The following is a 16573-nucleotide window of genomic DNA, read 5'->3' on the forward strand; positions in this document are numbered from 1 at the left end:
AGCCCAGTGAAAGTGGTTCTTGAATCTAATCCTACTGGTACAAGAAGAAGAGGAGCGCAGCGAGCAAGGTGGATCGATCAAGTGGAGGGTGATCTCAGAAGCATCCGTGCCTTGAGTGGCTGGCGACGAGCAGCCATGGACCGAGTTATGTGGAGACGTATGCTTGATACAGCAAAAGACACCCCAGGTCTATAGCTGTTAGGTAAGGTAAGTTCTGCAGCGGGACTTTCAAACAAGAGAGAGTGCGTCGTCCAAATGCTGATCGTTTGCATTGGAACAAAATGCTCCGAAAAGTGAACAACGACCACGAAAATTCTACAAATCAGCTCTTTTATGGGCTATAAATGTTTACAAAATCCAAATCGAAGATGAAAATAATCAATTCATTGAAGGTTTACAGTCTGATAGTATTTTCTCGGCTTTTTTTAATTGGATTTCTTGTGTATTGGTTTGAATGCGTTTTGTTGACTTCAGGGTGTGCAAATGGTGTCAGATACTTCATTATTCATTACATCAGTTATTACAGGAAATTTTTCGATTTACATTTAATGAAAAGTTCTTCTTCTTAACTTCTTCCGAAATTTTTTATATGATTGTAGACAGCATGGCTTAAAAAATGTCGGCTTTGTTGGGAGCAAAACCGAAATAGTAATTAATGTTTTTTAACGCGAATACGTCTTTTATTATCTCTTAAAAATTTACTTTCTGAGAGAGTGATAAATTTTTGTTCGTAGATATCTTATTTTTTATTTGACGTATCAATACATTTTTTTCACGTCATCGGAGATATGATCAGCAATTTGTGATAGAATTTTGAGTAGTAAAAAAACTTACTTAAAAAAACTCGAAATTTACATTTTCAAAAATTCTTGATAAGTAAAGAAAGTAAAACTTCCATACTTTCAACATTCAAGCCAGCGTAGTTTTCGACATAACTTGATTCTATGCTTGAACTTTGGAACAAAATTCCGGTAATGAATTCTGAACTTGAATCTAAATTAAGTTTCAGGCCAGAAATCAGTTCCGAAATTTCCGTCCGGAATTCTGATTTAGAATTCATGTTCAGAATTCTGAGACCAAAGTTCTGGAACTTCAGACCCAAATGTAGGAACAGAACTCAGATCCAAGATTAAGTTATATTTCCTGAATTCAGTTCTAAAGTCCAGGTTCTGAGTTCTAAACCATAATGCAGGTCTAGAATTTGATTCAAAATTCAGTTCCACATTTCTAGAAGTGTAACTGAATTCAAGAACTACAATCTGAAGATTTTTAAACCGGATCTGGATTCTAGCACTGAATTTCCGAGCTGAATTCTGGTTCCGAGTTTGAAAACTGAATCTTGGTCCGGAATTCTGTAATTAAAAATCAACTGCAGATCAGAATCCAGGTCCAGAATTAAGTGCCGAATCAGCATCTTGGTCTTGAATTCATTTTCAAAACACACGTTCAATGATCAATTGATTCCAAAATCAGAACTTAGAATTCAGTTGCCGAGTTCAGATACAGAATTCAGTTCCTGAATCTAGCATAGAAATTGAGTTTCAGAATTCAGTTCAAGCATTCGGCTCAAAAATTGGGTAAATTTGGTATTCTTTACCGTCAAAGAAACTGAACGATCCATTTTATTTGTATTCATGTCATCCAAATTCTATAGGAACCCTTGAGATCTAAAGGCATTTTATAAACAGCCAATCAAACCGATTCCGTCTATCCTTGATCCCGGTTTCCGATTCCGGAAGCGTAGACGTAGACTTTTAGAAGGGAGTTGGGGTTGGTATTAGGAAAAGTTATATAAGCAAAAACATGCAGAGACGGAACTTGGCAGGAAATTGTGCGTACTTTGAACTCAGGCTGTCGGCAAGTAGCAATGAACCGAGTGTAATGGAGACAGCTTCTACATATAGCAAGAGACAACAGGGCTCTAGCTTGACCGGTAATGTAGATATACTTATTGAATTGTGTAGCCATGTTTAGTTAATATCCAAAAAATTGATTTCAGGTATGCCGGATGCCAGTTCCCGGTTCCGAAAGTATCGGTAATAGTGGTTAAAAACTCTCAAAAAGGAACTCGCTACAACGGCTCAAATGAAAAGTCTTATGGTTCCAATGATTACCATTGAATTTCATCAGGATCCGACTTCTGGGTCTGGAATTGCAAAGTGAAGTGTGTTTAAATTTTAAAATCGTTATTTAGAGAGATAGCAAAAATAGCAATTTGTTTTTTAAATTTGGCTCTAAACTGTTTTGATGATTTTTCGCAAGTTAATCCCAAGTCCAAATTTTTACTCATAACCAAGTGAACTTTTGATTTTTGCATTCTATGAACAAGTGACAAAATACTCAAATTCAATATATAGATAGTGAATATTACCAAAAAAATGAAAATGCATAATTATGATCAATTGCGTGTACGTACCTCTGGCTGGGACCGGATCCCGTTGAGGTACTCCAAGCTCCAGCTCCGAGTACCGCTCGTACAGTTTTCCAATTGTGGCGGTACATCTGAGAATGAGGGTTCCGCTGCCACCTCCACCCGCCATTTGGACGCCACTGAAGTGTGAACTCTGTAGATGAAGCCTCAGTGAAACGGCTGTGGTCATCAGATTATCCGTCGTAGTTCGAACGGTCTGCTCCGGGGTGAAAATCTGAAACGATAAGCAAACCGAGAACGAAGATAGCTCAGTAACCGGAGAGGTTATTTATATACATTTTCAGCTGTGAACCAACGGAGGAAAATGACTTGTGTGTTACTCTACATAAATATTTCATTTTCATGACAGGCAGGGAAAGCTTTTTTCCTCCAGATTTCCCGACATCTCGACCAGGGATCAGCCGACAACCGGCGAATGTGTTCTGAGACAACTGGCAGCTAAAAAGGATAATTCTCCGAAACAGAGATTTTTCTCCGAAGGGAGCGAATTAAATACATTTTTCATGTTGTGAACTGTCCTCCTGGGTCTGCGCATTGTCTGCGGGCCAGGCTGAATTGAGAGCCACTGTGGAATGAGTTCTTTGCTCTACGCGTTGGGTTTTTGTTTGAATACACGTACGGACAGGGTGAAATGGTTTCATACGTGGCCATTAATAATAATTACTATATTTGAACTGATGAAAAAATGTTGTGAAAATTTCCTTTGTTTCTTGTTGCTTAAAAACGTATGACGATTATTTAAAAAATATAAGAATGTTATTTTCCTTTCACAAATTTAAAACCTAATTATTATTCTATAATAGGATAATAGATCTTTGCACAATCCGCGGATATTTTCTATCGATTTCGACTCGAAGGGTTGTTTTACGCTTTTGTACTCTTCCAAAAAGCGGAAAGATAGTTCAGAATCATTCACTGACAAATAAGGCGATGTTCGTTTTTGGTATTTTTGCTGGCAGTGTAAGTTTCTCGTGTGAGAAGGGGTGTGATATGTCAGTTTAATGAAGCTTTCAAAGCGAGTTTCAAGTGGAATAAAAGTCACCGCTATGAGAATACTTGTATTATATCAGGCCAATTGAAATAGGTTTTATTTTAGTGAACCTGTATTTATTTATCACGCCAAAGCATTTAATTACAATTATTTATAACTAGCAGAACTAAAATTTGTATTACAAAATTATGAATTTGTATCTTGCTAAAGTTACAATGCTTTCTGTTTCAGGGTATTGATTAGATTATATTTTTTCAGGAAAAACCTTTTTTAATCTACCTAGTGGTGTAATGATGCCTTTCTCGTATTACTTATATTTTCAAAAACATTACTAGAAGATTCCGTCAAGATTTTCTTTCAAACTTGAATAAAATCAAAAACTACCATCCTCTTTTCAATTTGTAAACAGTTATGTCAAATTGATATAGATTTATATGTGGCAACCCTGCACGCTATACAAAATTGAACAAAACACGCTGTGTTCTAGGTGGTGGCGTTTTCTTCTTCCGTACCAGCACGTACCGATGCGTACCGATTTTGCATTATTTTGCATGACAGTTTGAAAGTTTTGATTTCGGAACCGGAAGTCGGATCTAGAAAATATTGCACAGTTTCTTATAAGACAATGAGCGTTTTAATTTGAATCATGATTTGTGAAAATCGGTTTAACCGTTGCTGAGAAATCGATGTGAGTTCCGTTTTTGGAACTTTCTTCGCTATTACCATTGGCATTCGGAAGCGGAAAACGGGGACTAGTAGTCCCAAAGTAGATTCATATATTCACTAACTAACAAGGTTTGCCAACTATTTCCTGTAACTTTTACAAAAATTTGCTCCTCGTTTCGCCATCACTTTTAAAAAAAATCCGTATGAAATTAGACAATTTTCACTTATTGCGCGAAACCAAAACTCGGATTTGAATAAACTTTTCAGAGAATTTTTAAGAAATTTCAAGACCTTTCATTTGCATCTTAGTTTGTAAAAATCGGTTAAGAAATTTCAGAGCAATTTGAGTGCTCATTTTCTCATGGATTTGCACATCTTGCCTTTTTCTCATGGATTTGCACATCTTGCCTTCCGGAACCGGAAGTCGAATCCAAATGAAATTCAAGAAAATTGTATGAGGCCATACGACCTTTCATTTGAATCTAAGTTTGTGAAAATTGGTCACGCCATCTCTGAGAAAAGTGAGTGATATTTTTTTCATATTTTTGGTGCACATCACCCGGTAATTCTGGTACCGGAAGTCGGATCGAGATAAAATTCAATAGCGATTTATGGGATTTATTTTTAATTTCAAGAGTCCGATGTTACTCTGGAAACCAATATTTCAGAATGTCACAAAACTCAGGAAAATACTATTTCACAACGTATTGTTAAAGAGCACTAGTTCCACAATATATATTCAACTTTACCAGGAATTCTTTCACCGTTTTGTCTATGAAAAATAAAGGTTCATAAGACAACAAAAATCATTTTCAATGTAATCAACATAATACAAAACACGGAAATAAAAATAAACTGTCAAAACTAAACAAATCAAATTGCATTGAAATTAGATATGTCTTCCTAAATATTGATAAAATAATAAAATAAAAAGGTATAATAATCTTTTTTTGCGATGGCAGCGCATTTTGGCATTGCGTAAACTAAAAATTTTGTGAGTGGGAGTACAAAATCCTAGCGAGAATGCTTCATTTATCTAGGGCAGGCGCATATACAGGGGGGTATTTTAGGGGTTCAAACCCCCTCCGAAATTGTAAAAATCATTATATGAAAACTCTTATCTTTAAATAGTTAAGTCAATTATAAAATAAATAATTTTCAACAAACGAGTAAAACCAGTTCATTTATTTGACCATCACCAACAAATTCGAATAGTTCCATGTCCAGTTTAAAAGATTTAGCACCTATAACACAATAGCTCAAACGATGATTTGTAATTTTTCACATTGATAACCATGAAATTTTGGAACCGGATATCAGAATAAACTTCTGTAGTAGTTGATTAAATTACCAGACCTTTGATTTGAATCTAAGTTGGTGAAAGCCGGCCATTGCTAAGAAGCCGATGTGATTACTAATGTCGTTTTCGCTTGATGCCAAACCTAACCCATTTTCCACTCAAACTGCTGTTTGTTTGGAGCCAGTTTTGAACCTAGTTTCAACGTTGTTGAACTGTTTCTTCAAAACTGTATGTTTGATGAAACTACCCTGGGTCAGTTTCAGTTTTCTCAAGCGAAAGCGACATAATATTAACCATGACTTTCAGCTGACCGGTATACCCAAACCTCCGTTTACGTAATAATCAGGGATTCGGAAATCGAATCATGAAGTAAAAAAAGTTTACGTTATTTTGAATAGTCAACGTATGATTAGCATATGCCGGAAAAGAATGTTCTAAGTTACTCCAATATCCAAGATGGCGACTTACAGTTGAACGATATTCGTTACAAACCATTACAAAATGAACATTTTCGGAACGGATTTGATGAGTGGATGTCGAAAAACGAATTTCGAAGTCGTTTCAAAACTCAAGACCCATATTGTGAAGATTTGTAATAAATATCGTAATTGTGGAAGTCGCCATCTTGAATTTTGAAACGATTTCTAGCATTCTTTTCTGGAATTTTCGCTTCAAATCAGTTCCCAGAATATACCAAGTCGGTTTGTATAAAACGTTTAGATGTTTAGAATTTTTTAAAGTATGAGATTTATTTAACGTATAAAAAGCTGTGGGTGTATAACGGAAATGAGTTTGATTGATCATCAATCAACACGACTTAGCAATCGAAACAGTTTGAGGAATATTTTTGTAGATTTCGTACCTTTTTCGAATTGTCTTTATTTGTAGATATTTTGATGTGAATACGTCTTACTTTAATATCGAGCGTCTTTTCAAATTTCGCCCTGTGAAAGATTGGGTATAACTTAAATAGGGTAAGGGCTCCCTATTTCATCTCAGCTCCAATTTCCATCCCATTCCTTCGCCTCATAACTTTGAACATTGATCATATCTTCAAACGCACCTGAACAAAATTGTGGAACGTTTTAAAACATTTATTCCAGGTTTTGCCACACTTTACAATTGAAAACAATAGTTAAAAAACCTTCAACGATCGCTTTTTCCATATAAAATAAACTCATTTTTTGATTTAGGAACCACTTTCGTCTGAAGTTTCACAATTCATCATGTTTCTGTATATTAACTAATCGATTCGTCTCAAAACATGATCACTATTTCACATAATTACACAACTATTCAATGTTGGATGACTTTATAGTTAGTAATGTTCACTTTCCACTTGTTTATTCAACGATTAAAGACTTCTGAAATTACCTGATAAGCAATAAAAGCAATGAAAAGTATGAGATGAAAATTTGTACTTAATTCACTTGATTACGCTTTGTTTTCATCTCATTTCGTATCGCAAGGTTGCCAAGTTTTCTCATGATGTTAAATAAAAAAAATTATTTTTTCTTCTTTAAATTATCATCAAGTATTTTTTTGTATCCGTGACATTAATTTAATTATATCATTGATATTTATATATAAATAAAACTGTTTCGGATTCTAATATTACCAAATAGAACGTGTTAAATACTAATCAAATAACCATTGTGGCAAATCTAGTAGCACTGGTTTCTTTCCGAAATACATCACCATAACACTGTTAAATGTGTGTGTTTCATCGGCTGTGCACAGAGATGCCAGATATTTTCATAGAAAATATGTATCTGCTCTATCTGTTTTCACTAAAAAAATGAATCAAATTCAAATTCAAATTGGTTTTAAATTTTAGTTTAAATGTTTATCAGTGTTCATCATCAAACATTTGCACAAAAGATTTCCATTTTAACATGTGATCTGTCCGTTGATTAATAAACTTTTAAAGTACTGCTATCAAATACTAGTAGATACTTAGAGAGAAAAGTCTAACGTTTTACTTCTCACTTTTTATGAACCTTTACAAATCTGTATTAAATTTAGAAAATCTGTAATCTGATTTAACGAACGCGAACGCAAAAATCTATACAATACAGATAAATCTGTATGAATGGCATCTTTGATTCTGCATTTTATTTAAGAAGGGCTAATGCCTAAATAGTAACAATTCTTTTTTTGTTTTTTTTTAAGTTCTCCAAATTAACTGCAGAGTAGAATTTTAAATTTGAAACGAAAGGTAATAAAAACAATCCAAAAAATTTTAAACGTCGAAATGATTCCTAACTGTGTTTTAAAATATCGTGTGTTGAGTCATAGTTGGCATTAGGCCCTTTTTAACGAAAATTCTGACATTTTCAACCTGAGAGTGTAATAGTGCAATATTTTGGTTTTGATTGCTGTCGCCATTGCTAATTTATGGGATGAATAAAGGACCAACGATAGGATGAATATAAAACCTTTGAGATGAAATTAGGAGCACAGTAGTGAACATATCAGAAGTGTTTTTAGCTGATTTTTTAATTATTATTTTAATTTCCAAGGAATGTGAATCAATTCCCAATGTGGAGCAAGGCGAATTAAGCAGAAATATGAAAAAATCGTGGTGATTTTGGTGGCTGAATCAGGTTTTTAGGGTAACGTCCCTACAAATGAGATGAAATAGGGAGCCCTTACCCTATGAATATCTCGAGTTGTACTAAATGAACAACATAATTCTATCTTCATGCCATCAGAAATATGATCAGCAATTTATGATAAAATTTTCAACAGTATGAGATAACCATAAATAACTCAAAAATTTAATTTTCTCAAACTTTTGGAAGCAATGATGAAAACTTATCACGCGTACTTTGCATTCGGGCACTGGTTTTGACTCAAGAACTTAATCCTAATTCTAGATTATTGAATCAGATTTTTGGAACTGAATTCTAGACTCGATTTTGGAACTAATTTTTTTTCCTGAAGGGTGAGCCAGGTTTGCATATAAAAATTGCACCCAAACAGAAATTAAATTGATATAAACTCCTTGAAAGGATTTGTATATGAGATGATTTTACCAAAAATTTAACCCTTCAACTGCCATATTTGTGGTGTTAGGGTGATTCTTCTGATTTGCATTTAATTAAATTTTAAGACCTATTCAGCAAAAATTTGAAAAAATCCGGAATATTTCAGGCATTATGGGAAACCTTTCTGAGTCTTTTTTCAGAATTTTTCAAAATTTATTTCATGTGGAAGAATGTTCAAAATTTTTTGGATTTTTTTTTATTTGCACTTACAATTCTGGTACCACTCTAGATTTTACTTCAAAAATAAATCATTTATGAGTATTTTACCGTATAATAATATTACGTATAATATTATTACGCTGTATTATTCTCAGATTTTGAAAAAATGTGGACGGGTATTATATCAAGCTTTTAAAAAATAAATCGATCGAAAAACCATGCGTCTCCATCAAATTATCATCAGAGTGAGACGCATGGCATTTCTAAAATCAAATATCACATACCCTTAGAAATGAACACCATGCATTTCCATCTACAACTTGAATTCAGGGCTTGAGTATTGACGTGATTAATAATGATAAAAGAATTCCAAATATTATTTTCACACACCTGTACGCCTGTTTCGATTTAGCTAGCAATCATGTAGGGAGACAGTTATGAACTGATAAGTCATTTTACATTTATTTTACATTTATTGTATCCAAATCAAATTACACTGCAGTCAATTTTAATCTCAGATTTTTGTTATATTTAGTAAAAGCTTCAAAGAACATTAAAGATATAGTTCTTTTGCTGAAAAAAGTATGTCTAGACACCAAGCGCAAAATCAAGATATATTCGAAATCACGTGAAATCTAAAAAACTATCAGTTTTAGGGAAAACTGTTCGTCGACGTTCGCCAGTTTGTCTGAAATTTTTTAACAAGACAGCTAAAGTCAAATAGGTTAAGCCCATAAAGACGGATAAATCAATATATGATAGGAAAAGGCTTCAACATAAAACATTTTCCTACTCGAGTAATTACGCGTGGCATCTATATCGTGGTGGTCGATTAATTCTTGTATTCATTCACTTTTGACCGCGGATAAGAATATAAGAAAAGTAATACGTCACCACAAGAAATTAACCAACGGCGTATGAACCAGTGTTTTAAACAGCTGCTTGGAGATCCACCAACCATACGGACAGCTGAAACTGTACAGCTACGATCGGCTGGGCATGTCATCGGAAAAACGGACGGCAACCATGTGGAAATGGTTCTTGAATGTGATCTGGTAGGCTCTAGAAAAAGAGTAGCACTGCGAGCAAGAGGGATCGATCAAATGGAGAGTGACGCATGCAGTATCCGAGTCTTGATTGGCTGGCAAAGAGTGTTCAAAGTCTGAGCTGTATGGAGACGACTTCGGGATACAGAAAGGAAAAGCACGGGCTTGAACTGATACATGAGAAAAGTACTCCATAAAACGCTAGAAAAAAAAACACTAAGTACAAGTGAATTCGATGAACTATAGTTGCGAGACCGTTTAATATAACGGTTCTCTTGAAAAAAAGGCAAGAAACTGAAAATATTGAGTTTAAAAGAACATATTGTTTGCATAGAAAATCGACGATGCGAATTAATACGTTTTTTTGGGTCGTCGACGCTACGACTTGTTTTCTATCTGGTTTTATAGTATTTCTTATGACTACTAATCGCTACAAGTTTTCATTAGTAAAGTCTGTTCTTTTTAAAACCGATCCAAGTTTCTCGTGGACCAAAGTTATCTTAAAGTCTCGTCTGAATCAACGAAACCTCCGGATTATCCCGCAAGATGTTGAAGTTAGAAACTGTCAAAATTTTTCTGTCGATTTTCACAAGGATTGCTACACCACCGCATGAAAAATTGCACCAAACCATATCATTTTCTCCCTCATATTCCACTGTGCGTTTTCAGTAGCTAAAGCCGTTTGATTTTAATTGTCTTATAAAGCAATTTGAGACAACTTGGCTATTCATTCCATGGGATACAGAACAGTTTGCTCTAAAACTAATAACTAAAGAGATTTTTTGGACTTCGCTTGGTTTTGGATTCCTGTTGACTTTGCACATAGTCATGGTGTCTAGTGAATACTTTTTTTCTGCAAAAATACTATATTTTAAATATAGTAAAAAGAAGTGATTAAATTTAACTACTGTGTACTTACATTCATTTGAATTCCACACTGGTCCTTTCTTACGAATTACAACGACGTGCGGACGTGTGTAAATAACATTAGGAAAGAAATTCTTTTATCATTATCAATTACGTCAATACCCAAGACCTGAGCTCAAGTTTTTTTTTTTCCATAAATACGTTTATTTCTTAAGGCAGTTTACATAAGTTTTTCTTCGCCGTAGAATCACTTTTACATAATATTCTTATCCTAATTTAATTCTAACATAGTCACAACGTTTTGAATCTATTAAAACATATTCTCTTATAGCTTAAATATCATCTTAGGTAACTCGTCATTAATTATGAAATCTACTCGGAAATATTATTTGAACCAAACGATTAACTTCTATAAATTATAAAATAAGCTGTTATTTTCAGACATTTTGTTGATAATTTCATAAACTGTTTCGAGTTTGTTTGTATCATTACATAATTTCTATTCTAATTTAGCTATTGGTTGAACTCATGGACGCAGCTGGAATCAGAACTAAGTCTTAAAAGGGCCTTTATTAAATTGAAACTCCAATTTTCTTTATGAAATGATAAATAAGTTTCATGTATGAAAGGTCACGACAAGCAAGAATGTCTCGAACTGGGATATTGGATAGTCTACCTTGGGTACGCAAAGAATTTATTAGTTGAGATCTGACATCACGATACTCCACGCATGTCCAAACGACATGATCAATATCCCGATAACCTTCTCCGCAAGCACAATGATTAGTCTCGGAGGAGATGTGCATCTAACGTGTAGTGATTGGACATGAGTCTGGACATCACACGAATGAAATCCCTACTCACATCCAGTCCCCTGAACCATGCCTTTGTCGATATTTTCGGAATAATTGAGTGCATCCACCGACCCAGATCATCTCTATCCCAAGATGCTTGCCAGCTGGCAAGTGTTCTTTGGCGAGACGAACTATAGAATTCGTTGAAAGCAATCGGTCGCTCATAAATTTCACCCTCAATAGCACCACGTTTGGCTAAATTATCGGCTCTTTCATTGCCTGGAATGGAGCAATGAGCCGGGACCCAGACTATAGTGATTAGATAATTATTATTCAATATGTCGTTCAGACACTGTTTTATTTTACCCAAGAAAAACGGTTCATTTTTGCTAGCAGCGATTGAGCGAATGGCTTCAATTGCACTCAGACTATCTGTGAAGAGGAAATAATGGTTTGGAGATAATGTGACGATTACACTCAAACTATAATGAACTGCTGCTAGCTCTGCTATATAAACAGATGCAGGTTCTTGAAGCCTAAATGAGGCCGAAACATTATTGTTGAACATACCAAACCCTGTCGCTTCTTCAATTCGCGATCCGTCCGTATAAAACATTTTCTCAGAGTCAATATGCCTGAACTTACTTGAAAATATTTTTGGGATTTCCGTCGAACGTAGATGATCCGGGATTCCACGCACTTCGCGCTGCATGGATGTATCGAAAAATAAAGTTGAGTCAGGGACATTTAGGAGGCTGACACGGATAGGAATATATCTTGAAGGGTTGATTTCCTGTGACATATGGTTAAAATATACTGTCATGAATTTTGTTTGAGATCGAAGCTCGACTAGTCGTTCGAAATTATTAATTACCATGGGATTCAGCACCTCACATCTTATTAGCAGGCGTGATGAAAGCTCCCAAAATCGATCTTTTAATGGAAGAACTCCCGCCAGAACTTCAAGACTCATTGTATGTGTCGAGTGCATGCAGCCTAAGGCAATTCGCAAACAACGGTACTGAATTCGCTCAAGTTTGATAAAATGAGAGTTTGCAGCGGAACGAAAACAAACGCATCCATATTCCATCACTGAAAGTATCGTTGTTTGATACAATTTTATTAGATCTTGCGGATGAGAACCCCACCAAGATCCTGTTATTGTTCGAAGAAAATTTACTCTTTGTTGGCATTTCGTTATCAGATACCTAATGTGTCCTCCCCACGTGCATTTGGAATCGAACCACACCCCGAGGTATTTAAAAGTTAAAACCTGTTGGATCATTCTTCCCATCATATGGAGCTGAAGCTGCGCGGGATCATGCTTTCTTGAAAAGACGACTAACTCAGTTTTCTCCGCAGAGAATTCGATACCAAGATGAACAGCCCAAACGGACAAGTTATCTAAGGTATCTTGCAATGGTTTATGCAGATCAATAGCTTTGGGCCCAGTAACTGAAACCACGCCATCATCTGCCAATTGCCTTAGTGTACATGGGGTTACTAGACAGCTGTCAATGTCATTCACGTAAAAATTATAGAGGAGCGGACTGAGGCATGAGCCTTGCGGGAGACCCATGTAGCTAATTCTGAATGTTGCCAAATCGCCATGTGAAAAATACATGCACTTCTCTGACAAAAGGTTGTGCAAATAATTATTTATAACCGCTGGAAGTCCATGTTGGAGGAGCTTGTCTGAAAGAACATCAATGGAAACTGAATCAAATGCTCCTTTAATGTCTAAAAATACAGATGCCATTTGTTGCTTTTGAGCGAAGGCAATTTGGATGTCAGACGAAAGTAATGCAAGGCAATCATTCGTCCCTTTATTTCTACGGAAGCCAAACTGAGTATCTGACAACAAACCGTTCGTCTCGACCCAAGTGTCGAGACGTCGTAGAATAATTTTTTCGAACAATTTTCTGATGCAGGACAACATCGCAATGGGTCTATATGAGTTGTGATTGGAAGCTGGTTTCCCCGGCTTTTGAATGGCGATAACTTTCACTTGTCTCCAGTCAGGCGGAACAATATTTTGCTCAAGAAACTTGTTGAACAATTCCAACAAACGTCTTTTTGCGAGGTAGGGCAGATTCTTCACCAAGTTGAATTTAATTCTGTCCAACCCAGGGGCGTTATTGTTACAAGACAAGAGTGCTATAGAAAATTCCATCATTGAAAATGGGTTATTAATAAAACCATTATTTGGAGGAGATTCCCGTATAATGCTTTGCGTAGGAACAGAATCTGGGCAAACTTTCCTAGCAAAGTCAAATATCCATCGGTTCGAGTATTCATCACTCTCATTGCCCACGTTACGATTCCTCATTCGTCTGGCCGTATTCCAAAGAGTGCTCATTGAGGTTTCTCTTGACAAACCTTCGACAAAATGTCTCCAATAGCTACATTTTTTGGCTCGAAGTATGCTCTTGTACTTGGTTTCTAAAACCATAAGTTTTTCAAAATTCTGAGGAGTTCCTCCTCCCCGTTTTAGAAACGACTTGCAAGCATTTTGTTTTGCGAGTTTAGCCTCTGAGCACTCTTTGTCCCACCAGGGGTTGGGAGGCCTTCTGTTAGTCGTTGGCCCAAGAAAGCGTTTAGTTTGGGATTGTTCTGCGGCCTCCAGAATCGAACAAATGAGGAAGTCATATTCTTCAAGTGGAGGGAGCTCTTCCATTGAATTCAAAATACTAGAGATTCTACTTTGGTATTTAATCCAGTCGATATTTTTTGTCAAATCATATGGAATACTAGCTGAATTAGCAATACATTTGTTACAGCTAATTGAGATGATGATTGGTAAATGATCGCTACCGTGTAAATCAGGCAATATTTTCCAGGTGCAATCTAGTCGAATTGATGTTGAGCAAAGAGATAGATCTAATGCACTTGGGCGTGCAGGAGGTCTTGGGATCCGTGTCATGCTACCCATATTTAATACCGTCATGCTAAAATTGTCACAAATGTTTTGTATTAAAGATGATCTGCTATCATTGTAAACGGAACCCCACATCATTCCGTGCGAATTTAAATCCCCCAGAATCAATCGTGGAGCAGGAAGGGCTTCAACCATTTCATTAAGCTGTCGCTGTCCAACTTGTGCTTTTGGAGGAATATAAACCGAAGCTATGCAAATATCTTTGCCTTTAATGTTTATTTGGCAAGCAACAACTTCTATACTAGAAGTTGAAGGGATGTTTAATTTATAAAAGGAATAGCATTTCTTAATTCCCAAAAGCACTCCACCATACGGAGAGTCTCTATCGAGACGTATAATGTTAAAATCATTAAAATTTAAAGCTATGTTTGAAGTAAGCCATGTTTCGCATAAAGCAAATACATCACATTTTTGACTATGCAATAAAATTTTAAATGAATCAAGTTTTGGCATGATGCTTCGACAATTCCACTGCAGGACAGTGATTGTATCATTTGCGGCGGGTGATAAATTATCCATCAAAAGATACAAAACCTGAGACAATTGGCCATTGAGCTGATAACTGCTTCAAAAAATTTCTAGCTATTGGAAGGAATGCCATTATGAGGGTCTTTAAGGGTTCAGATATATTGAATGCTGAGAAAATCCATTCAACAATTTCCGAAAACTTCAGTAATCCTGTTGGTGGCTGTGAAATGGAGCCCACAGGATTATTACCTTTTTCTGTGCTAGATCCTGGATTGGTTTGTGAATTTGACAAACCAGGAGGCACAGTCTTTGGTTTTGACTTTTTTTGTTTAGCACGGGGATCTTTTTTTGAAGATGAAACTTTAGGTGTCTTTTTTGGTAATTTGGAAGAAGACTTCTTTCTCTTAACTGACCCTTGGGTAGTGATAAACGAATTACCTTCACTATTTTCGTCAGAGTCAGAGTCCTCTGTTTCCTCTAGATTTGAAAACCCGTTTTCGGTTTCCAAAGGGGGGACATCAATGACCGTTTTAAGCATTTCTGCATATGTGCGCTTAGACCGTGCTTTTAAAGAAAGCTTAATTTTGTCTTTGTGCACTTTAAATGCAGTGCATACTGAAATATCATCATGAGGACTTTCCCCACAATAAATACATTTTTCAATTTCCTTGTTGCAATCATTATCTTTATGAGGTCCTTCACACTTAATACATTTTGGTTTATTGCTACAGTAAGTAGCTGTGTGTCCGAATTTTTTGCAGTTCGTACAATTCATTACATTTGGAACAAAAAGCCGAACAGGGAGGCGAATTTTATCGACATAGACATGGGACGGCAACGCAGACCCGGCAAATGTCACTCGAAACGACTCTGATGGGCGATAAACTTTCTTTCCCTCTTCATGAACTACTGAGTACAGTTGTTTGCACTCCAGTATTTTCACACCCTCAAGCATAGAGTTCTTGAAACGACCAACACCATGCTTGAGTAAATCATCTACCGAAAGACTCGCTTCGGTAACAACACCGTCAATTTCGACATCTTTGGAGGGTATGTAAACTTTATACTCTTTAATGAAATGTTCCGAAGAGACAATATCATTCGCGTGTTTCAAATTATTTACCACAACACGAATTTTATCGTTATTTACTTTTATGATCTCTTTGATTGAAGAGTATCGTGATGTCAAACCTTTAGAAATTTGGTAAATGTTTAATGGCTTTGATATACGTCTAAAAAAGACTATCCAAGGCCCAGAAGAGCTCTCCTGATATTTTTTCGTTCGTGGGGGTATAGGATTCATGCTAGGATTTACGTCCATGGATTCATCCATCACATTAAAATTTTTAATCAAACTTTAAAATAAAAAATGAAACCAACACTACACAGTACTCAATCAAAAGGAAAAGAAAAAACTTCTACCTTGAAATTGTTGTTTATCTCCGTTGCACTGCCGTGTAGATCCTCGTTGCTCTAGATGTTCTTGTTGGATGCTGATTGTTGGATGTGATGCTACTGCTACCTGACATCCAGCACCACTCGATTTCCGATTTACTTTTGTCATGAGCTCAAGTTGTAGATGAAAACGCATCAAAACTAAATACCATGCGTCTCCATATGGTGATCATTTGATGAAGACGCATGGTTTTTCGATTAATTTATTTCTTTTGAAAGTGTGATATGGGGCTGTCCATAAAAGACGTCACCCTTTTTTTGACGATTTTTGACTCCCCATCCCCCCTTTGTCACAAATTGTCACATAAGCAAAGAACTCCCTCCCCCCCCCCCCCTATGTCACATATCACGAATTCAAAATAAATAAAATTCATCTCAATACATTCTCAATATGTATGACAAACCATA

At 35.9% G+C, this 16573-nt stretch overlaps 1 protein-coding gene across 2 annotated transcripts in view; it reads right to left on the reverse strand.

Moving 5' to 3' along the window:
• Positions 1-16573, reverse strand: part of LOC131440377 (uncharacterized) — a 465330-nt gene that overhangs the window by 24915 nt on the left and 423842 nt on the right. For both annotated transcript variants that reach the window (XM_058611634.1, XM_058611633.1), the window contains exon 6: positions 2417-2645. In XM_058611634.1, coding sequence (XP_058467617.1) covers positions 2417-2645 — 229 coding nt within the window. The remainder of the gene's footprint in view (positions 1-2416; positions 2646-16573) is intronic.

Source organism: Malaya genurostris, chromosome 1 (genome assembly GCF_030247185.1).
Source record: "Malaya genurostris strain Urasoe2022 chromosome 1, Malgen_1.1, whole genome shotgun sequence".
Lineage (NCBI taxonomy): Eukaryota > Metazoa > Arthropoda > Insecta > Diptera > Culicidae > Malaya > Malaya genurostris.